The 26,686-nt window shown below is 34.8% G+C and overlaps 2 protein-coding genes and 1 long non-coding RNA gene across 6 annotated transcripts; 2 read left to right on the top strand and 1 right to left on the bottom strand.

Annotated features, from left to right (window-relative positions):
- Positions 1–1,219: 1,219 nt before the first annotated feature.
- LOC110109235 (eukaryotic translation initiation factor 3 subunit A) lies at positions 1,220–12,056 on the bottom strand. 2 transcript variants are annotated; one of them, XM_028700426.1, is made up of 5 exons: positions 11,916–12,056; positions 10,557–10,822; positions 8,625–8,931; positions 8,448–8,529; positions 1,220–1,565 (listed from the first exon to the last, which is right to left on the bottom strand). In XM_028700426.1, exons 2-5 carry the CDS (start codon positions 10,780–10,782, stop codon positions 1,371–1,373), a joined length of 810 nt encoding a protein of 269 aa, XP_028556259.1. In that variant the 5' UTR covers positions 10,783–10,822; positions 11,916–12,056; the 3' UTR covers positions 1,220–1,370. The 2 variants fall into 2 exon arrangements, with proteins under 2 accessions (XP_028556259.1, XP_020695858.1); XM_020840199.2 differs by having other exon boundaries at positions 8,625–8,955.
- On the top strand, positions 10,649–13,430 carry LOC110109236. Its single transcript, XR_002304550.2, has 4 exons — positions 10,649–10,773; positions 12,013–12,205; positions 12,595–13,022; positions 13,419–13,430. It is a non-coding gene; the product is annotated as an uncharacterized LOC110109236 (long non-coding RNA).
- A 3,925-nt stretch (positions 13,431–17,355) lies between these two features.
- On the top strand, positions 17,356–26,260 carry LOC110109228 (glycine-rich RNA-binding protein RZ1C-like). Of its 3 annotated transcripts, XM_020840187.2 has the most exons (3): positions 17,356–17,513; positions 17,614–17,726; positions 25,184–26,260. In XM_020840187.2, exons 2-3 carry the CDS (start codon positions 17,616–17,618, stop codon positions 25,967–25,969), a joined length of 897 nt encoding a protein of 298 aa, XP_020695846.1. In that variant the 5' UTR covers positions 17,356–17,513; positions 17,614–17,615; the 3' UTR covers positions 25,970–26,260. The 3 variants fall into 3 exon arrangements, with proteins under 3 accessions (XP_020695846.1, XP_020695848.1, XP_020695849.1); XM_020840189.2 differs by lacking the exons at positions 17,356–17,513; positions 17,614–17,726 and adding an exon at positions 18,254–20,545; XM_020840190.2 differs by lacking the exons at positions 17,356–17,513; positions 17,614–17,726 and adding an exon at positions 23,415–23,483.
- Positions 26,261–26,686: the final 426 nt, after the last annotated feature.

Raw genomic sequence — 26,686 nt, forward strand, 5'->3', positions numbered from 1 at the left:
TTCGTTTGGGATGACTTTTTTATTTCTTCTTAAAATAGAGTTTTAGTACAAAAAATTGGTTATCCTGCACCTTTCCTAAAAGATAATTTTAAAACTATTGTTTGAGAAAACAGAGGTTTCAAATGGAGAAGTAAATACTATAAAGCTTTTGAAAACAGTACAAAAATACAGTTTTCTAAAAAGCATTTTTGCAAAAGTGTCACAAACAAAAAAAAAAAAGAATTTTTACATACATAACACCTAAAACTATTGAAAATACATATTTAACACCTAAATTTCTATATTCCGCCATTTTTAAACAAAAAAGGGAAAAAAATGCCCAAACAAACGAGGCCTAAGGCTCGTTTGAAACAGCTTTTTGACTACTTTTTAAAGCAGTTTTTTAGTTCAAAAAATTATTAAACTAAAAATTTTGTACTAAAAATTTTCTTTAGAGAGTAACAAAAAAATTTTCCCAAACGAAGCCTAAATTATATTCTAACAAATTCTCAAATTACAAATATCCTCACAAAGTTCTTACCCACAATGAGTTTTGATAAATTGATCAATAAGCTTGGCATGATCAACCAAATTAAATTAAGTTCACTTAAGGCTGAGTATTGAATTAATAATAAAGTTGTGATTAGCAAATTTCCATCTACAACAACCTGACAATCAATGGACTACAATTTTTCATGTACAATAATCTAACAATACATGGATAGCAACATTCCATTGTGTATTTAATTCTAGATTAAACATTAATTTTCATATTTATTTCTTTCAGTGATAATTATTTTTTTATCTATTTATGTACTTCTTATTTTATTTTTTTGTAAAGAACAATAGAATACAATTTAGTCATATAATTTCTTATTTCCTACTCTCTTGATTAAATTTTTTTTAACTAAAAATCTGCTTTAAAAAGCAACAAAAAAACCAGCCAAAAAAAGCCTCTGCCACCTCTATGCAGCAGGCATAGGGGCAGTTCTTTGGTGTTTAATTCGTTTACCTGGAATTTTGTCTCGGTGCTTATTCTTAGCAGTTGGATTGAATCGACCATCTTGTAAAAAAATTGCTGCTTTCTTTACAAAATATGCTTCGTATGATCTGCTTTCCTTCAGGTTTCAATCAATTTTATACTGACTAACTTTATATTTTCCAGTTGAATGCATAAACAGGCTCTTACTCTCTCATTGCTCTCTTTGTTCCTTGATCAGATCACGCAATTCATATTTCATAGTATTAGTCATGCAAACCAGACAAATAACTGGCAAATATACTGTATCAGTTCTTGTATTCATTAGCGGCTAAAAACTTGCTACTATAGTGCATATAATGATACAGGCAATTCGTCATGTTTAGAGTTTATTCCATCTGTTGCTTGTGATTCAGCAACAAGTCCAAGAGGCACCAGGCACTCTCCCTGTTGACCTTATCTTTGCGGCCTTTTCTCTTATTTTCATTTCATCATTTCGCATCCTCTCTTTTGCAAGCGCTCGTGCGTTGCCAGCAATTTTGTTGATCCTTGATATCTCATTATTATAGTGTTGCCAGGCTTTGTCACGTTTGTGTTCTGGTCCTCCCTGCAATTTTCACATAACTATGAACTTCCTATGAATTAATATATTAGCAATGGGAGTAGCCAAAGGGAGTAGCAATCTGCAGGTTCTTTGTTAGTAGTTTTATAAAAGCAAGTAAACCTGACAAGGAAAACTGATAGGAAATACTTGAGTTCGCAAGTAATCCTATCGGATCTACTTGAGTTCGCAACAAACCTAACAATAATTGGTAAAAACAGCGAGAAAACGTAGAAATCTTCGTGGAAGAACAATTAAATGATAGCAATTCTTATAGAAACCAGAGGGAAACAAGAACAAATCAAAGATACAAGAGATCCTCAATTCGAGAGGAGGATTGTCTCTCCCAAATCTCTAGACAAGAGAGTCTAGAGCCCAAGTCGTCAAGAAACCTAATTCCAATAAATCAAAACATAATCTTCCCTAGTCCCTCTCATCCTCTTTAATACAAGAGTTTTTTTTTTTTTAATTTGATTTCCCTCCCAAGCCCTAGCCGCCCACTCCTATTCAAATTGAAATTAATTGGATAAGTGGGGCCCACCCCTTTGGGCGGAAAGAACAAAAAGAGGCGGACTACTTCCACCTCCTATAAACTAGCTGAGCTGGCCCTTGGGCCGGTTGGGCCGGTTCAATGTGAACTGGCACAACAGAAACTTCTGAGTAAAAATAAGATATGAGAGCCAATGCTACATTTGAAAGCTTTAGCTAATCTTGCAAGAGGATGATTAAAAGAATCATATAGTATATGTCAAGCTGAGTTTCAATAATCTTATTGGTTAACTTATCGAATTATATGTTCTCGGTTTTACGAATCATTCTTCACTATTGGTGTTGTTTCAGTGCATTTAGATTACCCTTTTACCTTAATATTTCTTTTGTATTAATTCATCCTACTGCCTAGATGAATCTTCCATACTACATTTAAAATCACCAAGTTTTTTTTTTTTTTGAACTTAACTTCTACTATAATATAACATTTTGTATTATATCCTTCTAATTTTACCACATCTCCATCTCAATATCTCATTTCACTCATGTTAGTTGTTAGTGACTTCTTTGTTGCCTCATACTTGGTACCATGCAATACTTCGATTCTGAAGCCATCCAGAGATTTTCTTGAAGTATTTAATTGAATGTTTGATGAACTCAAACTTGGGAAGGCTGAAGTTGACAAGTGGGGTATTAGTGCATGTAATGATTAGGTTTAAGAGCGATTTGATTTTTGAGCCATTTCAATGCTGATCCGTTGTATTCAAATTTTTGTTTGTAGTCGACACTTGACCTTACTAATAAAATTGGCTAGCTTGAACAAGAAAACATGAGGGAAAAACAATGAGCATGTAGAATATACGAGGAACTAAGTTATTTCTGTAAATAGTAAGAATGACATGATTAAATATATTTCTTACCCTAATATTTATAAAGTTAAAAGAACTATAGAAAATGCTACATCTAAAAAAGAGAAATAATATATGTTTTGCCAAGTATAGACTGACAAAGACACATGAAGTAGGCCTAAAGATATACCAGTGGCCATCTTCTCTTATGTGACTTAGGATGCCACTGGCAAGGGCTTGTATGGGTGATGAGTCCTTGTGGTTGAGTGCCTTGGACAAGTCCTTTTGGATGGGCATCTTTTGGTGAGTATGTGAAGGCTAGTGCCTTGGAAAACTGATAAACCCGTTGTGGCGAGTGTTGAATTTTGTAGATGGATATGACTATAAGTAGGGGGTGAACATAGTGTCACACCCAAGACCCGGAAGGTGGTATTGTGGCGAGTGCTGAGTTTTGTAGATGGATATGGCTATAAGTAGGGGGCGAACATAGTGTCAAACCCAAGGCCCGAAAGGTGGTATACCTCAACAATGCGGAGTGTGATGAATATGAAGGTCTATTTTGTATTCACCAAGAGAAAATTTTCTAAGCAAGTAATATAGACACAATACATCTATCAGTGTAAATAATAGAAGAAAATCATTTTTTTTTTCATTATAAAAAATACATATTATAATACATCATCTAAGCAGAATTACTACATGCAAAAGAAATCAGAAAGGAACACCAATAGAAATGAACTACCCAACCCTTAAAACAAACATACAAATAACCTACAATAAACTATAAAGAGATACCAAATATATGTTATAGTTTCTGTGGTAATGTTAGGGGTATCAAAATGGGTTTTTGAGTCAGGTTCGGGTCCAACCTGAGATTGACCTGGTTTCAACTCGCCTAACTCGACCCGATTAGGTATATGGGTCATAAACCTAGACCTGAACCTGACCCAAGTATAACTCAACCGACATGATTGACTCGCAGACCTGGTTGAGAACATGAGGGTGAGCACGCAAGTGCAACTAAGTGACCAGCTCGAACGCGACTAAACTTGTGCGAACGACAAGCGAGAGTGCGAGACAAGCCCATGAGATGAGGACCTGAAGCGAGCGGGGTGAGCATGATTGCGCAAGCGGCGAGTGTGAGACTAGGATGGGGACGTGGATGTGGGCTGAGGGATGGGGGACGCAGGTCGATTCCGGGTTAGCAGGTTGACCCGAACACGACCCAATTTTTAAAATGGGTTGAGAATTAAGACCCAAACCTGGCCCGTTTTTTAAATGGGTCGACCCGAACAAGTATTTTTCGAATTAGGTTCGGGTAGGTTTTTTAGGTCTGGTCTTTAGTTGACACTCCTAGGTGATGGCTAATCAAACACTTCTGTAAGACCTGCTATGAAAAAAGACAACAACGATTATAAGAAGACAAAACTGATGAAACAAAGAGAGTACCTCAGACTCCTGCTACTAGGAGATCTAACAGATTCTTAAGACCCGTACAAAAGTATTCTCCTTCCTTATATACTATCTTTTGGTAACAAATAGCGGTGAACCAGAGTAATATGATGAAGCCATTCAAGTTGATGATCCAAAGAAGTGGAAGCAAGCCATGGATGATGAGATGTGTTCACTTGAAATGAATCACACTTGGGAGTTGACAGAGCTACCATATGGCAAGAAGGTTAAGTGGGTTTATAGGCTGAAAGAAGAACCTGATGGTAGTAAATGCTACAAGGCTAGACATGTAATCAAAGGTTTCAATCGAACGAAGGAGTAGACTTCACTAAAATTTTCTCTCCCTTGGTGATGATGACTACAATTAGGGTTGTACTGATTATGGTAGCCATTAAGGATTTATATCTAGAGTAGATGAATTTAAAGACATCATTTCTTCATGGTAACCTTAATGAAGAGTTGTATATGATGCAACCTCAGGTATATGTAGTAACAAGAAATAAAGATCTGGTGTGTAGGCTCAGCAGGAGTTTATACAGGCTGAAGCAGGCACCAAAGAGATTTGACAGGTTTATTTCAGGTAATAGGTACACAAAGTGCCAAGCAAACCACTGTTGTTTTTTCAAACATTTTGATAACTGTTATGTTATTCTGCTTTTATATGTGGATGACATGCTGGTTCCAGATTCAGATATGAAGAAAATAAGATATTCGAAAGAACAGTTATCAAATGAGTTTGAAATGAAAGATCTGGGTCCAACAAAAAAATTATTGGTATGAGAATTAGTAGAGATAGAAGTACATGTATACTAAAGTTGTCTTAGGAAGAGTATGTTGAAAAAGTGCTTTAGAGATTCAACATGGGTGAGGAATAGCCAGTTTGCACTCACTTGGGTACTCACTTTCAGTTATCCAAGGAACAATCGCCTAAATATGAAGCAGAGGAAGAACAAATGAAGAAGATTTCATATGCTTTAGCAGTTGGAAGTTTGATGTATGCTATGATCTGCACAAGATCTGATATAATATATTCAGTGAGAGTTGTTAGCAGATTTATGAGTAACCCATGCAAACTTCATTGGGAGGTGGTTAAGTGGATTCTCAAGCACTTGAGAGGATAAGTTAACAAAGATCTTTGCTTTGGTGGTGCAGGGATTGATCTACAGGATTATGTAGATTTTGATATTGCTGGATATCTTGATGGTAGGATAAGCAGAACATGCTATATCTTCATTTTGGGAAAGACTGTAGTCAGTTGGGTTTTCAAATTATAGAAGATTGTTGCGCTCTCAACCATAGAATTGAGTATATTGCTATAACTAAGGCTAACAAGGAGATGATTTGGTTGCAAAGTTTCTTAACAGAACTTGGCAAGGGGAAAAGGAATGGGAAGTTGTATAGTGACAACATGAGTGCTATTCATCTAGCCAAGAATGCTGCATTCCATGCCAGGACGAAGCACATCCAACTTTGATATAATTTCGTCATGTCAATTTTGGAAGATGGTCATTTATCTTTGGAGAAGATACACACGACCGAGAATCCTGCAGACATGCTGATGAAGACGATGATAGTTGATAAACTGAAGCTATGTGTAGCTTTAGCTAGTGATGGGGACATCGGAGCTTGGAAAGTCTATCAGAGATGTGTCCGTCGATCTACGACCACGATTGAGTTGATGTATTTTTAAGTCATATTATGTATTTGTCTTTTATTATGTTATATTTCTATTTGCTTTTGTTATTTTTCACTTTTATCCTTTATTAAAGGGAGATCATGTGTAATCCCAAAGGGCACTATTGTCTTTTACTTTTTGAGTCTTTTGTATGAGGCTATTTATAGCCCTTATGTTTCTCTTCTCATGTTTAATGAATGATAAAATTTTTTCATTGCTTGAGTTCTTTGTGAGATCTTGAGAGTGCTTGGGAGAGAAATCCCTAGGAGAGGGAAATCGTATCACCCAGCAACCTTGGAGATGGCCGAGTTCGTAGTTTTTTCTTCTCTATCACCTTCTCCCCTCTTCCCTCCCTCAACTAGCTGCCGGCTAGAAGCTCCCACCCCCTTAGGCTGCGGCCACCATAAACTCACCTCACCTTCGGTTAAGCCAACTCCACCCACCGAGCCTACCCCTCTTCCCCCCCCAACCCCCCCACCCACGGCCAATCCACAAGCCGCCGGCCCTCCACTTAGCTTTCCCTCTATCATTGCATGCAATTACCCCTTTCCTAATTGGGTTTGATTATTTTAGGTAATTCAATTACTTTGCAAATTCAAATTTATTTGAATTTGAAAAGTTACCTAAAATATTATTCCTATTTTAGGAAAGTTTCCAAATCCCTTCCTATTTGATTTTAATTTAAATTGGGGTGAAATATCTCATACCAAATTTAATTCCCTAATTTAAGGAAGCATTAATAGCTTCCTTAAATCCCTCCCTAACCCTTATGTCGCCGGCCATCCCCTCCTCTCCACTTCAAATTTTGAAAGAAACTTCTTTCTCTCTAGTGGAGCTCTCAAGGGATCAACATTGATCTTCATCTACACATCATTCTTTCAAAGCCAATGAATGGCCGATCCGGAGCTTGACTACGGATTTTCTTACGACGTACAAGGCAATATCAACATCCTCCACTCCACCTTCTTTGATTTCAACCCGGAAGTTGATCGTTCCATTGAAGAGTACGTGGACTGCATCATCTTCACGCTTTCATAGGCCATTGATGAGCAACTTGCCAACGTCCAGTGGCAAATCATTTCAGGACCATCCCAAGGGTGAACTTCTTTCCCTTTTCATTTAATCTCCTAATCCACTAATCTTGTAGGTTGTGATCAAGTCACAAGGAGCCGTGCTTCTTCTTTTGCCTCTGCTTAGTAAACGTAGGATTGAGTGTTCTTTCTATGTTGCTATCTTATTGTTAGATTAGAGATTTTGTTGAAAACTACTTAATTCACATGTTGTTGAGATTCTAAGTTATTTTGATAATCCAAATGTTTGGCATATGATTTGGCCTAAGCGTAACTACCCCTCTTACATTTTTCTTTATTGTTGTGATTGCTAATAGTCTTAATCATAATTGTTCTTATCAAATCGTGCAAGTTTTTATCGCATACATTCAAAAGCATTGTATTCCTGCATCAGTTAGTCTTCATGGAGGATGAGAGCAGGGTTGAGACACACTACCAATACTATGATTGATGTTACAGATCAGAAGAAGGATTGATTGCAATTAGTTCGAAGTGGGAGTTTATTATGTGTGGAATTTGATTTTATTGATTAATCTGGTTGTTCTATTATCTCGCACATCAAAATTTGTCGTGTTCACGGGGGGTGAAGGGGATTTACCCCATGCTTGGGTTCTAATGTGCCCGTACAATGCCCCAGTGCTGCGTACCCGAGTGCCCCGAAGTTATGTTTCTGAGCGCCTTAGCACTGAACGACAGAGAGCAGAGCACCGTAGCGGTGTAGATATGGCGCTGCAATGGTGCAAGGACAGAGGCTTGAGCGCCGTAGCGCCCAAACTGGCGCCACAACACTGTGAGACGGACTGAATTGTTTCTTTCTCATTTTTCTGAAGGGTTGCGTCCCTTGGGGTTATTTTTGCTTGGCTTTCTCTTGTATTTTGAGTAGGGAGACATTAAGAATGGTGCATGTGAGAAGACAAGTAAGGAGAGATTGAGAGATAAGAGAGATCTGTGCTTATTTCTCCCAATTTTCATAGCGGATTTCATGGTGTGGTGTTGCTCTGTTTTTTTTTTTTTTCCCTATTTTGGATTTTTTTCATATTAAATCATGGTGTTCTTTACTTTTCCGCTGCTTCTACTTTTTTGCTTGTTTCGTCATTGTGGTGTTTTCTCCTCATCATCCCCAACACCTTACCTTGTGTTCATCTACTTATCTTTTACTTTAAATCTGAAATATAAATGGAGTTAGCTGCCTTTAAAAAATGTAAATATTGATTTTTTTTCTTTAAGATTATTGAATGGAAAAATGACTTTTGAGAAAATTTTCTACTGGAAAGTGATTAAAAATTAAGAAGTGGAGGACATGTAAGCGACTTCTTTATCATATTTAAATTTAACAAGTCAGTCAATGCAAAACCTGCTTCCTTTCCATGCGGCGTTTTGCTCTTTCCTTTTTTTCTGTCTGCCATTCTGATATCACTGACATCATCTTTTCATACCTGCAACATAGACCAGCAAGCCTTAGGCACAGAGAGTAGTCAAGCTTTAAAAAACTTAGAAGATACATTCTTTCAGGTTTATCCTGAATTAATACCTATTCTTAGCATTAATCATCTTCGCCTTCTCCCAAGCATCTGCTTGTCTTTCTATTTCATCAAGCTTATTCGAATCTTCATCCCAATTTTTATAACCAGGTGAAAATTCTGCAGGTTTTTTTGTGGATGTAGCTTTTGTTCCCACAATAGTCTCTTTTCCACTTTGAACCCTTGTGGTGACCTTTTCGGTTGGATGCTTCTTTGTGAAAGTGGGCATCTTTTTAAAAGTTGGGGAGGCATCTGATTCTTCTCCGGCATCGGTGTACCTACTACTGTACTTCTTACTTGCTGCTTTTTCAGCTTTCTCTGATTTGTGCCATATAGTGTCACCTGACACTTGAGAGTTAGATGGACCGTAGATCACAACATACACATAATATAACTACAGAAGTTTTACACACTTGATATACATGCTTTTTAATGTTGATATTGTAACTATATTATGTGCGTAATTACACTGACTTTGGGGATATTATTTTGTGCGGACACCGGAAGGTTCTCCCATCCGATTAAGCACTCGGTAGTCGGTACCGAGCTCGGTACCGACTACCGAGTGCAGTACATTTTTGGGATGACATGACGCATTTTTATTGGTCTCTGGATGCCCTTTGGACTCCGCAATGAATAATAAATCTTGACTTTGATATGGACATGCCTACATATACAAAAACTAGCACTCAAATGAAAAATGCTTGCATCAACATACAAATACTTAACTTTGCAGCCATGCACATAAAACTTATGATGGATTATTTTTCTTATAGCCTTCTTGTTGTATTGAACTATGTGGATTATTAAAAGTAAATCAAGTCGACATGTTTCCATTCTATTCAGCAGCATATGTGAGAACTGATCTTCATTGTTTCAAGTCGACCTGTTTCTAATCGAATGGTAGAGGAGGTTGCTTTGTTTGATAGAGGGGAAAAATAGGAGTAAACTTGGTTGCCAAAAGGGATATTGGGGAAGAGATAGAACCGTAGGATTTAATGGAGATGGAAAAAAATAATTTCATCGTCTCCAAAAGATATGTCAAATCATCGAGAAGAATTATCTGAAAAGTACTTGAATCCATTAAAATGCAGAATCAAGGTTTTTGATCTTTCACGTTTGAAACGTCGTTCTCCAAGAATGCGAGAAACCTCTTATTTTCAATCAAGATGGGAAACCCCTTAAACTAGGGACCATGATCCTTTTATACTTCTAGTATATTTATTTTTATTTCAGCCCATTATTAAAATAAAATAAATACTTGACATCTACACAAATAATTATTTTCAAACAAATTTAATTGAGATGCCACATAAGTAAAAAAATAATTTAATTCTTAAATAGATCTCGAATTTAATTTGCTTAATTTTAGATAGCGTCTAATGCATAATACTTATATGTATAAGTATATGAACCTACTTATAGAAGTTTCCCAACAAGAACTGCCTATTTCAAGCTTAATGGTGAATATTACAGTAGGCAGACATGCATGCTTGTTGTTTGCAAATTATTTATCTATATTTGTGTGTGGAAATTGAATAAATAAAAACTTGAAATTGAAGTTGAGAGACTGATGACAATTTGAATTGGGCATACTTTTTTATCCCTTTTCAAGCTTGAAAGAAGTACTTGTTTCTTCTCAAAGTTGAGTGAAGATCCTTAGTTACAAATTTTGTTGATTCAAATTTCACAACAAACTAACATGCTAGTCTTGGCAAAAAGATGCAACTTTGCCTAATTAAGGTTTCTTCAGTTATGGACTTTTTGTTGTTCAAGTTGGTTTATCATATACATAAAAGATGCATAATACATTTCAAATGATGAATACAGAATATGAAATGCAAATTAGAGCATATGTGCAAGATTTCTGCTTCTGTATGATTATATTGATTTTAGCTAAAATGGAAGTTAGTGAAAGAAATTAAGATGCCATGAATATTAACCTGTTTGTATCTCATCCTGCTTTGCTTCTTTACCACTGAGCCATTTAAAAGACCAACTTGTTCTAGTTGTTTTATCTTCAAGTTTGCTTTTGGTTCTGGTCAATCCTTCAACTGTTTTCTTCCGTTTCAATGAATCTTCTTCCTTTTCCAGGGTGGTGATGGCATAGGCAGTTGCTGCAACAACAATTTCATATTCCTCATCACTGAGGTTCTCCAAGTAATTCATTTGAACCGTTATTATCTTTATAAACTGTTCTGTCGTGTCGCTGCACAAGCAAATGTTAAGTTGCGTGTAAGTTTTCCCTTTAATAATCCAAGGAAATTTTAAACAAAGACAAGTTGAAATTTGAAGGTATAACAAACAGTGTAAGGTTCTATATTTCCTGTATATGCCAGGCTATTTTCTGGACATAGCCTTTTGTGAAAACTTTTGTTTATAAAATTTTGCTTTGTTGCAGGATGAGTTTCTGGATAATCATAAATCCTCTCTAACTGCTCTAATTAATGGAAATTTAATTAACTAAAATTATTTTCTAATATAATTATAAATTAATTTTCTAAGACAGTTGAATTTCTTATGACTCCTTTGAAGTTTCTTCCTACAACAATAATATCAAGCCTTTGTCCCACTACGTGGGGTCGGCTACATGAATCCTTTTTTCTCCATTGTGTTTTGTTAAAAGTCAAATTCTCGTCTAAATCTAATAAAGAAAGATCATTTCTAATATTTTCTAACTAATTTTTTTTAGGTCTACCTCTAACTTTCTTAACAAAAGTCAAATCTAATACCTATATTTTTCTAACCGGGTCATCCGCCGTTTTATGTGACCAAATCATCTAAGGTGACTCTCTCTAATATTATCTTCCACTTGAACTACTCCAACCTTTCACGTATATGCTCATTTCGTATCCTATCTTTAAGGGTAAAATCATTGAAGTTTCTTCCTAGTTGAAGAAAAATTACCACCCATTCAGTTAGCAAAATTAGCTATTAACAAACGATGACATAAATTATCTAACATCGTAATTGATTTTTTCTTATGTTTGATAATAGTTTTTACAGCTTTAGTAGTCTTTCATCATTAGATATCAAAATTTCTTTATCAGCTTAGGTGATTAACATAAGTTCTAATACCAAAATTCTGAAAGACCTACAATCATCATTTATTTTCAATCTGTGAACCTGTAGACGAATTTATCTTAGCACATTATTTGCCATAGGCTACTCGCATAGAAAGCCATATTCCAACTACAGAGGCCATGAACATAGTTTGTTTAATGCATGGTTTTGAAAACAAAATCAACTTGCTATTTCTTACTGATCTTTACCTGTTTTTACCAAGAAATTATAGAAAATACCTGTGGGAAAACTACCGTATATACATAATGCTTGAGAAGTGCAATTCTTCTGCTAAACTGTAAGAACTTTAAAACTGAATCTGCTTGTAACTTTTAGGGGATAAGATGAACAAAAGAAATCTGTTCAGGCTCAAAATTTAGTGGCATGGTCTACTTGTGATGAACAAGAAAAGAGATGAAGAGCTAAGCAAGCAAAGGTGAGATGTGCCTTCCCATACATTGCAAGTTCAAATTTGTATCTGAGAAGCTTGTGATTGAAGCAAGAGATTCTCCCTTTCCCAATTACAAAGGTTTGTGGCTTCTCTCTTTATGCTGCTTACCTTTATGCTTGTTTAGAAAGTCAAGTTTGATGCTTTTCTTTTCTATATTTTATTTGTTTGTTTGTTTGTAGTGAAGGAAAGGAAAGGAAATGAAGCTAAATCCCAATGATTTATATACAGTTATTTGAGTTTTTATACATTTTTGGATAATCCATTTACCTAAGAATTAATTGAAACAACATTATTAATATTAAATTATGAAGTAAAATGAATTTGATTACCTCAGATTCATTCAAAACTAAACCGGGCCGTTTTGTGCTCAATAAAAAGTGATGAGATTCTGTAATGGAGATTTGGCATCTGATATGAATTCCTTTACTTCTGTTCTTTTCACAATCATTTCACATATTCCTCTGCAGGTTTCAGCAAAGATGGTCAAATATTGGTGCTGGTGTTCTATGTATTCCATGCAGTAGATTTTATGCGACACTAATGTCAGAGTAAATCCAATAATTTTCGAGTCATTCCTAGAATAATTTTCACAGGATATATTGTAAAAAAAAATAAAAAATAAAATCAGGAGGGGGTTTTCATAGGAGATGCCAATGATGTGGATTGAGGAAGGCTGAAGTACTTATATATTTATAATCAATTGAGAACATATCTTATATTGTAATATCCAATTTAAACTGCTGGTTCAATTGAATCGGCCAATCTTAAACGTAAACCTGTAAGACAAGCCAACGGAACATGGACGAATCGCGACCGTTTGTGTGCGTAGACTCCCCAAACAGAGTCGGATTGAACCGTTGAGTGAAGGAACGTGTATGGGAGGAATTTTTATTAGGTTTGGACACCTGACGTAGCTCTACATCCGGACGTAAATAACATGTCGCCACGTGCTCTTACTCTTTACCGCGCGGCCCGACGACCCGACCCGGACCGGAACCCAGTATTGTTAGGTATTGCTCGGTATTGCTAGATATTGCTTGACAATAACGAGAAATACCGCTTTGTCAAGATTAATATCGAGCAATACCGAGCAATACATCGGTATTACTAGGTATTGGTCTTGACATAATGATATTTCTCGTTACCGAGTAATACCGAGCAATACCCTGGTCTGCACAAATCAACTAATACATAGCAATATCGGGTTCCGGTCCGGGTCGTCGGGCCGTGCGGTAAAGAGTAAGAGCACGTGACGACATTTTATTGGCGTCCGAATGTAGAGTTACGTCAGGTGTTCGGACCTAATAAAAATTCGTATTGGAGAGAGTGAATAAGAACACTCCTCACAGGGGCGGATTTATCATGGGGCCCTGGGGGCATGGGCCCCCACTGACTTGTTAGTTAATGTTTAATTAAATACATTTATTGCTACCTAATTACAATTAAAAATTACCGCCTCTGCGGATAGAAGGTGGATAGACAGAAAAAAAGAAGATAAATGTCACTGCTTTTTTCTTCACCGCCGTTGCTTTCTTCTTCACCGCGGATCGACGGCTTGCGACCAGACGGCGGACGGGCGAGCGGCGACTGCAGTCGGCAGTTTCTTGTGCAAAGTTCTTGTCCTTTGGGACATTTGCGGAATCAAAAGATAATATTCTTCATTTCTTCTCCTTCTGAGTTCTGATGTTATCAGGAATCAAAAGGTAATACACTAATATTCCGAAGTAGATTTCCGAAGCATATTTTCTGATGTTTTCTCAAAAGGAAGAGTTACAAAAAACCAAATCCTCACATTTTTTTCCTCTAATTTATCTGCTTTTAGTTTTGTTTGTTAAGTAAAATGTAATATATTATTTTGAGAAATATATTGCAATAATTCTGTGAGAAAACTGCAATCAGAGAATTTTTTCTCTTATTTTTCTGTTGTTTCTTTGTTAAGGTAAATGTAATACTTTTCTTTGTTTTTAAGACATTTTATGTTTGTAAAAACAACTTCTCATAAATATATCCTTTTGATGGTGTTTAAATTTGTTTCCCAGTTTTTGGAAGCATTTTTATTAACTTTACTATCATATTAATAATTAAAGCTAATCCAGGCGAAATTCTATAATTATTTCTTAGTTTTTTTCCTATTTCTTTGTTAAGCTGATTTTGTTTTGTTCTGCAATTTCCTATAGTTGTTAATGTTGTAATTTTTGCATTCAGAAACATTTCCATAAGCGAAGGATTGCGCGTGCTCCACTTCTCTGTTACATGTGTAACAGTTGAGAGTAATTTTTTTTAGTTATTTATCTTTTAACTATCATCCTTTCTTTTCACAATGACTTAATTGTACAATCGTATGAGAGATTTCTGAATGAATGATTGTTTACTTACTTATATTAAAAATGATATATTTAATAGTACTGACAATGACTTGATTGTACAATGATTTTAAAAACTGAAGACTCAACAGGAGAAATTATATATGATAGATAAGAAGAATCTCAAGATTTAGTGTTCTCAATTGTAAGTTTTTTTTTCATTATATATTTTATCCTTTTATAATGAATCTAATGATTTAAAAAAAAAATTAAAAATAACCTATGCCGGTTTCAAGCTCGGATGAAAAAAGTTGAGATTTTTTTTACTTTAATGATTTGTGCCCCGCACCACATGAAATAAATCCTGGCTCCGCCCTTGACTCCTCACTTATTTTTTCTCACTCTTGTATGATCAAATCATGTGAGAAAACTTCAATCGAGAGAGGGAAAAAAAGGAATTAAGAAATAGAGAGAAAGGAAAGAAGGGGAAGAAAGACGAGTCGAGCAAGACTGACGAGGGGGAAGTCGTGAGTAGGGCTTGAGCACGAGTAAGAAAATTTATTTAGAAATTAATAATAATCAAATTTATTTTTAAGATTAAGAACAGCTAATTAGAGAGAGTAATGAGTATGTTAAGAGATTATGATATTTAAATAAAAATATGAATTTTAATTGAAAATACTAATTAATAGAATTAATTATACAAATAATAGATTAAATGATTAGTGATAAATGATATGTTAATAATAAAAAATATTATTTAAAATATATATATATAGAGAGAGAGAATGAATATCTTAAAATTTAATTCTAATTAGTGAATTAAATAAGTAATTAGATAGGGAGAAGTAAAATTTATGTTGTATAAAGAAATATAATAATAATGAAATAGTACTTAATTATTAGATGTATAATAAATTTATGAGAGTAAAATCAATATTAAAATTAGAGAATATTTTGAGTTGGAGATAAATTAAAACGTTTATTGTAATCAACACCAATGTAGGTGTTAAGCTGGCGTTGCAGAAGTGATGATTAAATTGAATTATCAAGGTCTGATAATAAAAGTGAGTATTCAAGTTTCTTTATTTACGGTGATAATTTTATATTCTCAATTAAATATTTTGAAAGATAATGTATGCTTATGAAATCTTTATTGTTAATTAGGTCATGATTTATGTTTCTCATGCCCGATGATTAATCTTGCTGAATTAAATGAAAATTTATATATTATCTTTCACATTATTATAGAAAGTTCATGAATTTTATAAAAATGAAATAACTAGATAGATATGGTTGCATGTACGTGTTAACTAATGGAGCACACCCCTTTGGTATTGTTTGTGGATGCAATATACCCATACATGTAAATAAGAAGGTTATGGAAAAAGAAATGAAAATGAGTAGCTTCAACAATACTAAATTAGACAGCGACCTCTGTGACGATTGTATTATTTATGAGAAATGAGAAAGATATAAATATATATATGATATATATAATATATATGATTTATGCATAACATTAAAAGTCTTGATTAAACGATGTGATTAAATGTTATTATTTTATGATATGAAATAAAAAAAGAGACCATGCATATTATTCTAATTGTCTAGAGTTATTGTAGTTTAGAAACATGTTTTACTCATTGAACTATGGCTTATTTTTAGTTGCTCTAAGATTTTCAGGTATAATTTAAAATAATTAAATTGAGCAAAAGAGAAGAAAATGTGTACCGTAGACGTGACGCACCAAATGAAAGATATTTAATTCATTTTATATTAGTTTATATTTTTTTTAAAGTTTTGGTAGCTCTTTCAGTGTATTGAAAATAGATTTAGCAAATGAAAATTTAATCTATTGCCCGACCGTTTGTTCCTGCCTTATTAATTCGAGCCTCCGGGTCATGCCATGACTTATATGCTTATAAAATATTATTACTTTTGGCTGAATTATTGTATTACAACTTATTTACCTTTTTTTAATTATTCGCCAAAATAAAATATATTGTTGCATCATTACTTAACAACCAAGCCAAGGAAAATTAATTTAGGCGTTAAAGTATTTGTTGTAAGAGAGCATAAAGTATCTCCTGATCAATATCATATAATTGAGATGTTAATTATTACATGTTTATAGGATGTTAATATTTCTCATATTATCATCATCATTTGACTAAGATCTAATGAACACCATTAGCTGATCACTATTTTCTGACAATTACGTTCGATTGTAATCATCCAATTATGGTTGCCGATTCTGATTCCAAACAACGTTACCCTAATTGTAATTTCTTGTCCATTGTTGCCTGATTATGATCTCTTGATCATAGTTGTGCATCTATATCAATACACACAACTTTGTCACTGATCCCCACCACCAACATTAATGCTCACCATCATTTATAAGATTAGTGCGCGTTCCAGCATAAACTCTAACTCTTTGAAGTCACACCAAAATTCATATATAACTTCTTGATTTATGATTTTCTCATCTCAAAGGATAATGATTGAATAGATAACAAAAGTTCTCTTGTATACAATAATAATATCATAAGGCTCTCATAACTTTATCAATGGAATTCATTCTCTATAACTTTTGTTTTATTTATTATATTAATACTCTCCCAATTATAAGAAAAGATAATATTTATAACCAATGGCATATTAAGTTGAATCATTTAGCTAAACAATCTCTGTATTTTTTATCATTTTATAGGTTTTAATGTAAAATTTATTAGATCTCTTAAAACTCTTATTTTATTTTTATGTGTACTGAATTTTTGTATAATATTCACAAATTTTTTTTTTTAATTTTTTAACATTAATGTCATAATAGAATAAATATTTTGATATTAAAATATAACTAAGTTTTCTTTTCTCTCTTTGCATGTGTATATATACATAACCGATTAATTTTCGTTTGGGCCGAGCCCATCTGCTGCTATAACTAGCCCAGTAGGTCCTTATGAAAGTGCCGGTTTGCGCACTACGAGATTAGGGTTTCCACTTCTATCGACGTCGAACCAGATCTCAATAGCTGCGTTTGCGCTCTCATATCGTCTTCAATCCTTACCCAGATCCAGGTTGTCCTTCTTTTCTTACCTAGTTTTTTTATATCTTTCTGGGCTATTGGTCTGTTCGTGCCTCTCAGTTCGGCTTGTATTTTTTGCCATACAATTACAGTGATGTCTGGCAAGGAGGGGGCGCGTATCTTTGTTGGTGGCTTGTCATGGGAAACCACGGAAAGGGAGCTCGGTGCTGCGTTTAGCCGATTCGGGAAGGTATTGGACTCGCAGGTAATGATCGTGGAACTTCATGTTTATCTCGAAACGTTCATAATTTAAGTTTTATTTGTTTTTTTTAATTTAATTTAGGAGTTTCAGTTTTTTGGAGAAAGGAATTTTCACCTCTAAATTTGATAATCAAAGAGATCGAAGAGCATGCTTGATGCTCTGTTTTTTTTTATTTTTTTTTATATTTTTTTTAGGGTTGATATCACATGAATTTCATATTGGACATGCATCTAGTTGTACGATCTGGAAAAATCTATTTATTGCTGTATGTGTTGATCTATTCTCATCTGTTTGTATTTGTTTTAGGTAGTTTCACTCCATTAAATTTGATATTATTCTTAACGATATGCTCATTTCATGTGGACTTCTTTTTTAATTTCTTTCTATGGCTTGTGCTAATAAAATTGATTTTGTTTCTATTATTTGGCAAACTAGGACTATCTCCTGGGATGCTTTGGCATATTATCTCGCCCCCACAATGCTCCCCAAAAATTTCTTCGCAGGAGAGTAGTAGTCTGATACGGTTGCTTATATTTGATATTCACAAAATCTGTTTGTGCAGAAAAGCAGTTTGGAGCTGGAACTGTAAATGGACAAAGCATTTGTTTCAGTTGATATTCTTCGCATTTGTGTTAGAATTTGGGTAGATGTTACACTGTTCTATTATTATGACTTGTTGAGTTCATCTGCTTAGCTCTTTTATCTCCTGAACATGATACCTTTGAACTTATTCATGGCCAGTGATACTTGCCTGGTTATAACTTGGTGTTTGATTTTAGTGATCTGGGTTAAGTTTGAATGCCTTTTGAAAATGTTCCGCATCATTGATCTGAAGAAATTGGTATTCAATTGGAGGCTATCTAGCATCCTAATGTTGTTTTACAACACATTACATAAGATGACTTAGATTTTCTTCATAGACAACTCTACAGTTGGTTCATTTCTTTGAGATCCGCTTTCAGTGTTTCTTGGACGGACAATATTAAGTCTCTTATGAGTAGTATTGCTTTCAATAAGCAAGGGTGATAAATTCTCCATGTGATTTAACTTCCTTTAAAAAGAGTTTAAGTGTATCAACATGCGCCTGAAGATGCATCCAACTGTCACACTGTTTTATTGCTGCAGGGCTTGGAAATTGGAAGCTTCTCCTTAAGAATAATTGTTTGTTGCTATAATATGGAAGTTTCATAAGAATAATTGTTTGCTTGTTCCTTTGACTGAGATGGTTTGTTGAGGTTGGGCTATATAGCTAATTATTTGTGCCGCTGCTTGTCAGTTCAACAAGAGTCAATTTCCAATGCCATATCGACATGCTGCTTAAAGACCTACTGTGTTCAGTTTCAGTTTACTCGCATTATTATTGCAGTTTTGGTTTGCTTGGATAGCCATGAATGTATCAGATGCAAAATAAGATCACACTATATTATCTTGAGGATGACCTCAAATGGTTGTCTTCATTTTATTAGGATTACTTCTCAGAAGAGACTCAGTATTGCTTTGAATATTTGTTGGTTTTGACATTGCCGGTCTTGAATCTGAGTTTAATCCTGTCCATGTTGGAGTTTTCTGTGGTCCATGAAAGAAGATGATTTAGGTGAACTTATGCTATTAGGGTTAATATTCTTATTGGGGGCTTACCTTGTTGCCAACTTGATGTTATCATTATGTCTATTTGAAGCAGAATATTATATTCCTTGCTTATGGCTGTGGCAAAATTAACATTTTCCGCGCTGTCATTCATTAGTGATATTTGGTCTTTTGGAGCAGACTTTCTGTCAGTAGACCACTTATTAGTTTTCTGGTGTGGACCATTAGGTTTTATCAAGCCTAATCATTAGGATTCTAGATGTGTTTTGCTGTTCTGCTTGATAGTCAGCTCTATCATGTTTGGTGCTTTTTGTATGTTCATAATCAGATAACTTGTGGACCCAATATGTCTCTATGGAGCAAGTGCTAATTTATTAACTAAAATTGGGTAATGTTTCATTTGTAGAGTGCAGTGTCATTTGCTTGGTTGTAAGGTTGGTTTACAATGACTCCATTTCTTGCAAAGATTGGTTTACAGTTTTTCTTGAATCAGTCAGAGAGGCACTTTCTACTTGTTTTGGCACTAACTCCTGCTCAGGGATCTGTGATTGTTTAACAAGCCACATCAATGGTTGTGCTAAAAGTCTTTGGTGTTGATTCTTCTGCTGATTTGTACGTTTTTGATTGGTTAGGCTGTTCTGTGTGGAGAAATGAATAGAGACTAGTCATCTGATTTTTTTTCTAGTGACAGCTCATTGACTGATTTTGCTGCTAATCGGAGGTTCTGCTTGTCGTTGACAGTGTTGGCTTCTGGTTCTCTCAACTTTTTTGGCTGTTTAGTATTGAGCAATCATAATCATTATTTAATAATGCCCAAAAAATCCTTATGTTTGTCTTGTTTTTTGATGTATTCATTGTTCAATTGATGTAAGTTTCTGGTTCAGTGGTGGAGATAATTAAAGGATGAGCCATTGGAAGCAGTTGATCTTCAAATGATTCTAAATGTATTCATGGACATGATCTGTGCTTTTTGATGCTTTGAGGTGGTGCATTTTGGCATTGTGTCGACTGCTGTTAAGGGATGATTTATGAAACTGGACCGTTAATCTGATATCATTGGGTATAAGCATCCTGCTAACAAGAGCTTAATTAAGGATTGATAAAATACAAGTTTTGTGATATTCATTTTGGGGCAATAATGGTTGCAGAGATATGGGCATCATCTACTCATCTCTGAGATTTATTATACTTTTTGCCTTCCTACTGAACTGAGCTTTGCAGTTGCCATGAAATTGGTCAGTTGTTAGAATTTTCCACTTTGGGTTGCAGCTATTTTTAATCCTGGGAACAATTAATAATTTTAATTTTCATTTAACATATTCAATTTACTTGTCCTTGTTCTATTGAGTGCATCGAACATGTCTTGCTTGAAATAATTGAGTGTTCTGTTGCCTTGCTACTATGCAATTTCTTATTCCAAAGTTGCTAAGGAATAAACCTTTGAAGTTTAAGATCTGTCTTCAACTTAAAGCAATGTTTTATATTTTAAACTTTGAGGATCCCTTTTCTTATACCTTTTTAATCAACATTTTAGAATGGGAAGGACCTATGTAGTGTTATTGCAAATATGTCCAGACTGTTTTACCTGACTCTTATTCATGCTCTTATGGTTTTCTAGAACGCTTTTGCTTACCTTCCATATGCAATATTGTTCCTTCTAGTTTACAACTGTAATAAAGTACTAAATTACCCATTATAAACACATTTTTATGTTCTTTTTCATTGAAACTTTGCGGTGATGTCTCCCCCTTCTATCTTGTAAAATTTTTAGCACCATCATTGACAAGGGTTTCCAGGTTGCTTGCTATTGGTTGGGGAACTTCCATGTAGTTGTTGAATTTACTTGGGCATTCCCATACAAATCATCACTTCCACTCATTTTTGCTATTTGATCTCACAAAATTAGATTATATATTGTTGAGAGCTTCACAAATCGGCGGAAACTTGTAGCACTTGGTGATTTGTGAACGTGCTAGTGATGCTCCACTAAGACATGTAATGAAGCCTTTGGGCATTGCACCACAATGCAACATGTACATTGATCGAATTCCTTCCCCATTGTGAATTATATTTTTTTCATCCTACCATTGATTGTCTTTTATTGTTTGTATGAAATGCGTGATTTGCCAATTAAATATTAATTAAGCTCCTTTAATAGCTGTTGGACATAAGCAATAAACAAAGTACTGATTTCAGTTTGGATGTAAAGCTTACGGATCTATCTGCAGCTTTTTAAATTTATAGGAATGTAATGAAGCTAGGATGGAAAATAGAGAGCAATTTGCAATTAAAATTAGTTTGGTTATATGCAATACGAAATTTACTTTTGTACCACAGTTTGTTTTGTTTGAGTGGTACTGCTTTGATTTCATGAATGTGGTATTTGGCCTTTTGCAATCAATTAATTTGCCATGCAAAACTAGACCAGTTATTGGCTTCGTGCTAGTATTAAAAGTGATATGACGCACATCCATATATACGCTTCTCCTGTTTTATGCAAAAAGTGCACTTGAAGTGGCTTGCCCTCGCTTATTTTGATCTTTATGTGTATTTGTAGACCAGCTAGATGGAGGGTTTCTCACGCAACCTACTGGTGCTATATGCATATAAATAGTAAAACATTACGGAGATCATTCTTATCTATTGCTATTGTTTATTCTTAAATAATAATAAACTTTTCTTGGTGCTCTTAAGTGAACATACACAATATAAATTTGAGGTATTGATAGTTCCCATATTTCCCTTTAGTTGTAGAGCCAAGTTCATGGTTTTTGGGTTGTTAATGATGCCATCTCGAGCCAGTTCTCACTCAAGATTGATTTGAAGTCATTACATTTGATTTAAAGCTGAACCGATTTTCCTTGTAAATTGGTTTGATCCAATTTCGATTCAAGCCAAACATTTCTCATTACTTTCTATTCAATCTCTATTCAAGCAAAAAATTAGTTTAATTTTTATTGATTCTCAATATTGTAAGGGGTTATTTGGTCTAAATCATTATAAGTTCAATGCATTCCATTTCCCTGCATGTCAAATTTTTTTGGTTTTAAATAGATGGATGCTCAAGTAAAATTTTTAGTGGTTTGAAATTTTCCAAAACTCCAAATTTACCAGCATTTGGAAATTGCCCTAATTGATTGATTTTCAAATCCCATGCCACAGCCTCCGTGTTTGCTCGTGTTGCCTCATCTTAACTCATTTGTGTCTATTCCTATTACCTTGCCTTACCTGCTTGTGATCTCTCGCTATCTACCCTTAATTATTGTGCCCTTGCTTTCATGCTGCCCTTTGCCTTCACCTTTTAGCCTATGAACTAACACCTCATGTTACTGTGTTTGAGATTAGAGAGAAAGAGAAAGAAAGAGTAGAGAGTGTATGAACTGTATTCTCACAAGAACAAAATATTTTGGTAAAATAACGCCAATATTCCTAAAATATATGCCTTGTAGCTACTTCACAAATCTAAAATGCATGCATTTTGAAAACATCCAACGCAATAGCATTTTGTCAAATTATTAGTTCAACACGCATACATACATTCATACACCTAGATGCCTATGTGCATTAATTAAAATATGATTACATATAGAAATTTATTTGTATACACATTCATACAGGCATGCATACATATTTTGATTTGATCTTTTACAAGCTTGATCTTAATCTAGGTTTTGTTCAATTCAAATTTGATCCAAGCTGGGCTCAGCCCATTATTTGAGCTGAAAGTTGATCCAGTTTCTTAACTATCTTTTGATCTTAGAGAGCAGACTGCACAGCCATGCATGGTTTGAAACTTGGTTAAAAGCCTGAGCATGATACTGTTTCAGTTCTGACATATTTTACTTTGTTAAAAACTACTTGGTACTGTGGGTTGTTGAAGTTATTAAATGGATAGCTAGGATAAATTAACCTTCGATAAAGGAAACTAACTTAGATAAATTGAAATAGTTGCAATGTAACATTTGAGTCCTCTGGTGCAACATAACAAAAATTTTGCACCTTTATGAAGCGTTCAGTTAAAAGCTATCTTGTTACCGAGGAGTTCAGCACAAATGCTCCAAAAGTGAGGCCTCTTCATAGAAGTAAGCTAATCAGATATATTCTTTGTAAGACTTGAGGTGGCAGTAGAATTTCGGGTATGGAGCTGTATCTTCGGGGTTTGTGAGAACTCAGGTTGCTTTTATTTATTTATTATTATTTTTTTAAACCTTTGCTTATTTAAAGTAAGAACACAACAGTGTACTTGTGCATGCTTTTTCCTCTACTGTCAAATTTAGATATTGCAATCTCTTACTTCAAATTGACAACACCCATGGTCTTTTATGTTGCAATTGATTTTCTAAATATAAAATATTGATGTTTTATTCTTTATGCAAAAACATTATTTTTGAAGCACAGGTTTCTTTTTTGCATGAAAGGGTAGACTTGAATGATAATTCTATTAATATAAGTTCCCCATTTGCCTATGCTAAATATATACTTTATATCCACTTTTTACTAGGACAGAGATTCATAATGCAATACTTTTAGTATGATCAATGCAATCCTTGTCAAATTTCTTGCCTATAAATATCTGATTCTGTTATTTTGTGCTTGAGCTGGGTGAGAACTTTTGTGCCCTTTAGATTTTCTTCATTTTGTTTATTTAACTAAGAAACATTATCAAAATTTAAATAAGAAATCTAATAGCAAGTAGAAACTTAATGATTCATCATTTTCTGGTTATTGTTTAAGATAATGCATTTTCATGATAAATTTTGATATTTGGATTTGATATTATATTCATCTTTGGGTCTAAGTGAACAATTTTGTGCATAATATTTTTTAAAATACTAATTCAATCCATCTATATTAAAAATGTTTTGTAAATGAACTTTTTTTTGTTTCTTTTGACGATAATAATACTCCATGGAATTTTTATTTTGTGTTGAAATTCTTATGAACCTGCCCTGCTTTTTCTTGGATCACGCGGTCACAAGTTTGATTCATAAAATTAACTTTTTTATATTGTTGAGTAACATGCATCCCTCCCTAAATGCTGTAGACGGAAAACTCATGCATTGCATATGGCCCCATTGGGTAAAACATTTTTAAGTAGCTGAGTTTTTTAATTTGGCCAATTGCATGAGATTGTAGTCTGTTGGTCTACTTTTTGCGCCAGTGGGAAACAATTTGTCTGCTTTAGGGCCTTTTAGGATCACTCTTTTATGTTAGTTTCAACAAGATTTGTTTCTTTCTTGAAGAGATATGCGGTAAACTATGTTGGTCCTAACTATTGCATAGCATTCATAAAATTCAGCTTTCTTAAAAAAAGAAGAAGATATTATTACCACGAAAATAGCGCTTAAATTTTATAGGCGGTCCTCTTTACAAAATACCAATATACTTGTATAAATGTAGTTTTGAAATCTATAATGTGGCATTTGTCAAAAAGCATCAATAGTATGGTGAAAGTCTTATAAGCCTTGATCGATATGTTAGTTGAGACTTGAGAAAGTGTTTTAATGTTTTATTACATGATTTAAGTTTATGTACCATATACAGCATATTGAATTGGAACTTTTGGTTTAGTTGAGGTTTGGTTTTATTGAGTTAAAAAAAGTTTTAGATTTTGTTTGATTTAGGCTTCGTTTGGGAGTGCTTTCTTACTGCTTCTTAAAACACAGCTTCATTAAAAATTTTATACAAGAAAACAATTTTAAGAAATAGCAACGAAGCCGTCCAAGCCTTAGTTTTGAGTCCAGCATCTCCAGGTTATGTGATGAAAATTGCAGAGCATTTTTTCTGTTACTTTGTGCGGTAATCTTGGCCCCATCATTCATCTGCAAAAAGAGTTGGTTTTTTATGTTCCTCATGATAATATTGCTTTATAGATTATGGTGGAAAGGGATACAGGTCGGCCTCGTGGATTTGGATTCGTGACTTTTGCTGACAGACGTGCAATGGAGGATGCTATTAGTGAGATGCATAATAAAGAATTGAATGGTCGGCAAATATCAGTCAATAAGGCCGAGCCAAGGCTGGGGTCAGATGATCCAGGCTATGGTTATGGTGGTGGCGGCGGCGGCGGTTATTCTTCTGGCAGTAGGGGAGGTTATCGTGGTGGTTCTGATGATCTTCCTCCAGGTGGCCAGTCTGATTGTTTCAAGTGTGGACGCCCAGGCCATTGGGCTCGTGAATGTCCTTCTGCTGGAGCAGGTGGAGGAGGAAAGTTCTCTTCTCGTTCAAGAATTGGCAGAGGTGGTGGTGGGGCTAGTCGAGATAGATTTGGAGGTGGAGACCGTTATAGCGATCGTCACATGGATGATCGGTATGATGGAGGTCGTTATGGAGATCGAACCCGTCTTGACGGAAGAGATAGCAGCAGGTATAGCGGTGGTGGCCGCGATCGTTATGCAAGTGATCATTACCCGCCTGCTGGTGATCGCTTTTCTGGTAACAAGTATGGCAGTGGACCTGACAGATCTCTACAAGATGGATACAGCAAAGAGCGGAGCTTTGACAGGGATGGAGGCCCACGGGGTGGTGGTGACAGATATGGGACTGGGGGAGCTGCAAGATACGAGGGTGGAGGTGGCGGCGGCGGCTATCGGGAGAGGCCCGGGCCTTATGATCGACCCAGTAAAGCTGGCCGTCCATCCTATGATGATCGCTATTGAAATGTGATGGCAGTAACTTATGCAGCATTATGTGCTAGTAAAAACTGGAATGGAACATCTATCTATTTTTGTTTTTATTAGAAGACCTATCTTTTAGTATCTCCTTTGCTCTGGTAATTTAAAAAGCGTAGCCGTTTTGGATTGTTAGTAGCTGGAATTGCAGCAGATGTTGTATACTTGTAGTTTTAAGTATCTGCGAAATTTATGCGCTTTGCCATGTTGAGGTCTGCTTTTCTATGCAGAGGATAACTTCATCATTTGATAAATTTTGCTAGAACTGATTTCTTGTTATGGTTATCTGGAAAAACTGTGAAGGTTTTTGTAGTCAGAGACTCAGAGCTCTTCAAGATTTGAAGAAGTTTTTCATGCTATAGAGAAGCAGCAGATCTAAGTCCTTTTCAATGTTTTATTTGACTGAAATACAGAGAGCTTGCTGAACTTAGCTGCAGATACTGATTAGAATGCGACCTGACAGAATCGAAATCAGTGGGAAATGCTATATTCTATTAAGTGTTTGGATTTTCCGTCTGCTTTCTGTGATGGAATACTTTGTTCTCTATGAGTACTACCATATTATTATAGATTTTTTATAGAAAAAGAGATGAATCAGATATTGTGGAAGAAATACGATGAAAGATTACTTATAATAATATGTTGGGTAACCTCCAGGAAAGGTGGAGGATTCGGGGTGCGAATACTGGTCAAGATTGAGATTGA

The sequence above is a fragment of the Dendrobium catenatum genome, unplaced genomic scaffold (assembly GCF_001605985.2).
Source record: "Dendrobium catenatum unplaced genomic scaffold, ASM160598v2 fragScaff_scaffold_1520, whole genome shotgun sequence".
Lineage (NCBI taxonomy): Eukaryota > Viridiplantae > Streptophyta > Magnoliopsida > Asparagales > Orchidaceae > Dendrobium > Dendrobium catenatum.

Coding starts and splice junctions, on each gene's coding strand:
- LOC110109228 (XM_020840187.2), top strand. CDS start 17,616: ATGTCTGGCAAGGAGGGGGCGCGTATCTTTGTTGGTGGCTTGTCATGG. Junction 17,727..25,183: donor GGAAGGTATTGGACTCGCAG/GTAATGATCGTG, acceptor ATTGCTTTATAG/ATTATGGTGGAAAGGGATAC.
- LOC110109235 (XM_020840199.2), bottom strand. CDS start 10,782: ATGAATTACTTGGAGAACCTCAGTGATGAGGAATATGAAATTGTTGTT. Junction 8,530..8,624: donor ATGATTAATGCTAAGAATAG/GTATTAATTCAG, acceptor TCTATGTTGCAG/GTATGAAAAGATGATGTCAG. Junction 1,566..8,447: donor GCCGCATGGAAAGGAAGCAG/GTTTTGCATTGA, acceptor TGAAAATTGCAG/GGAGGACCAGAACACAAACG.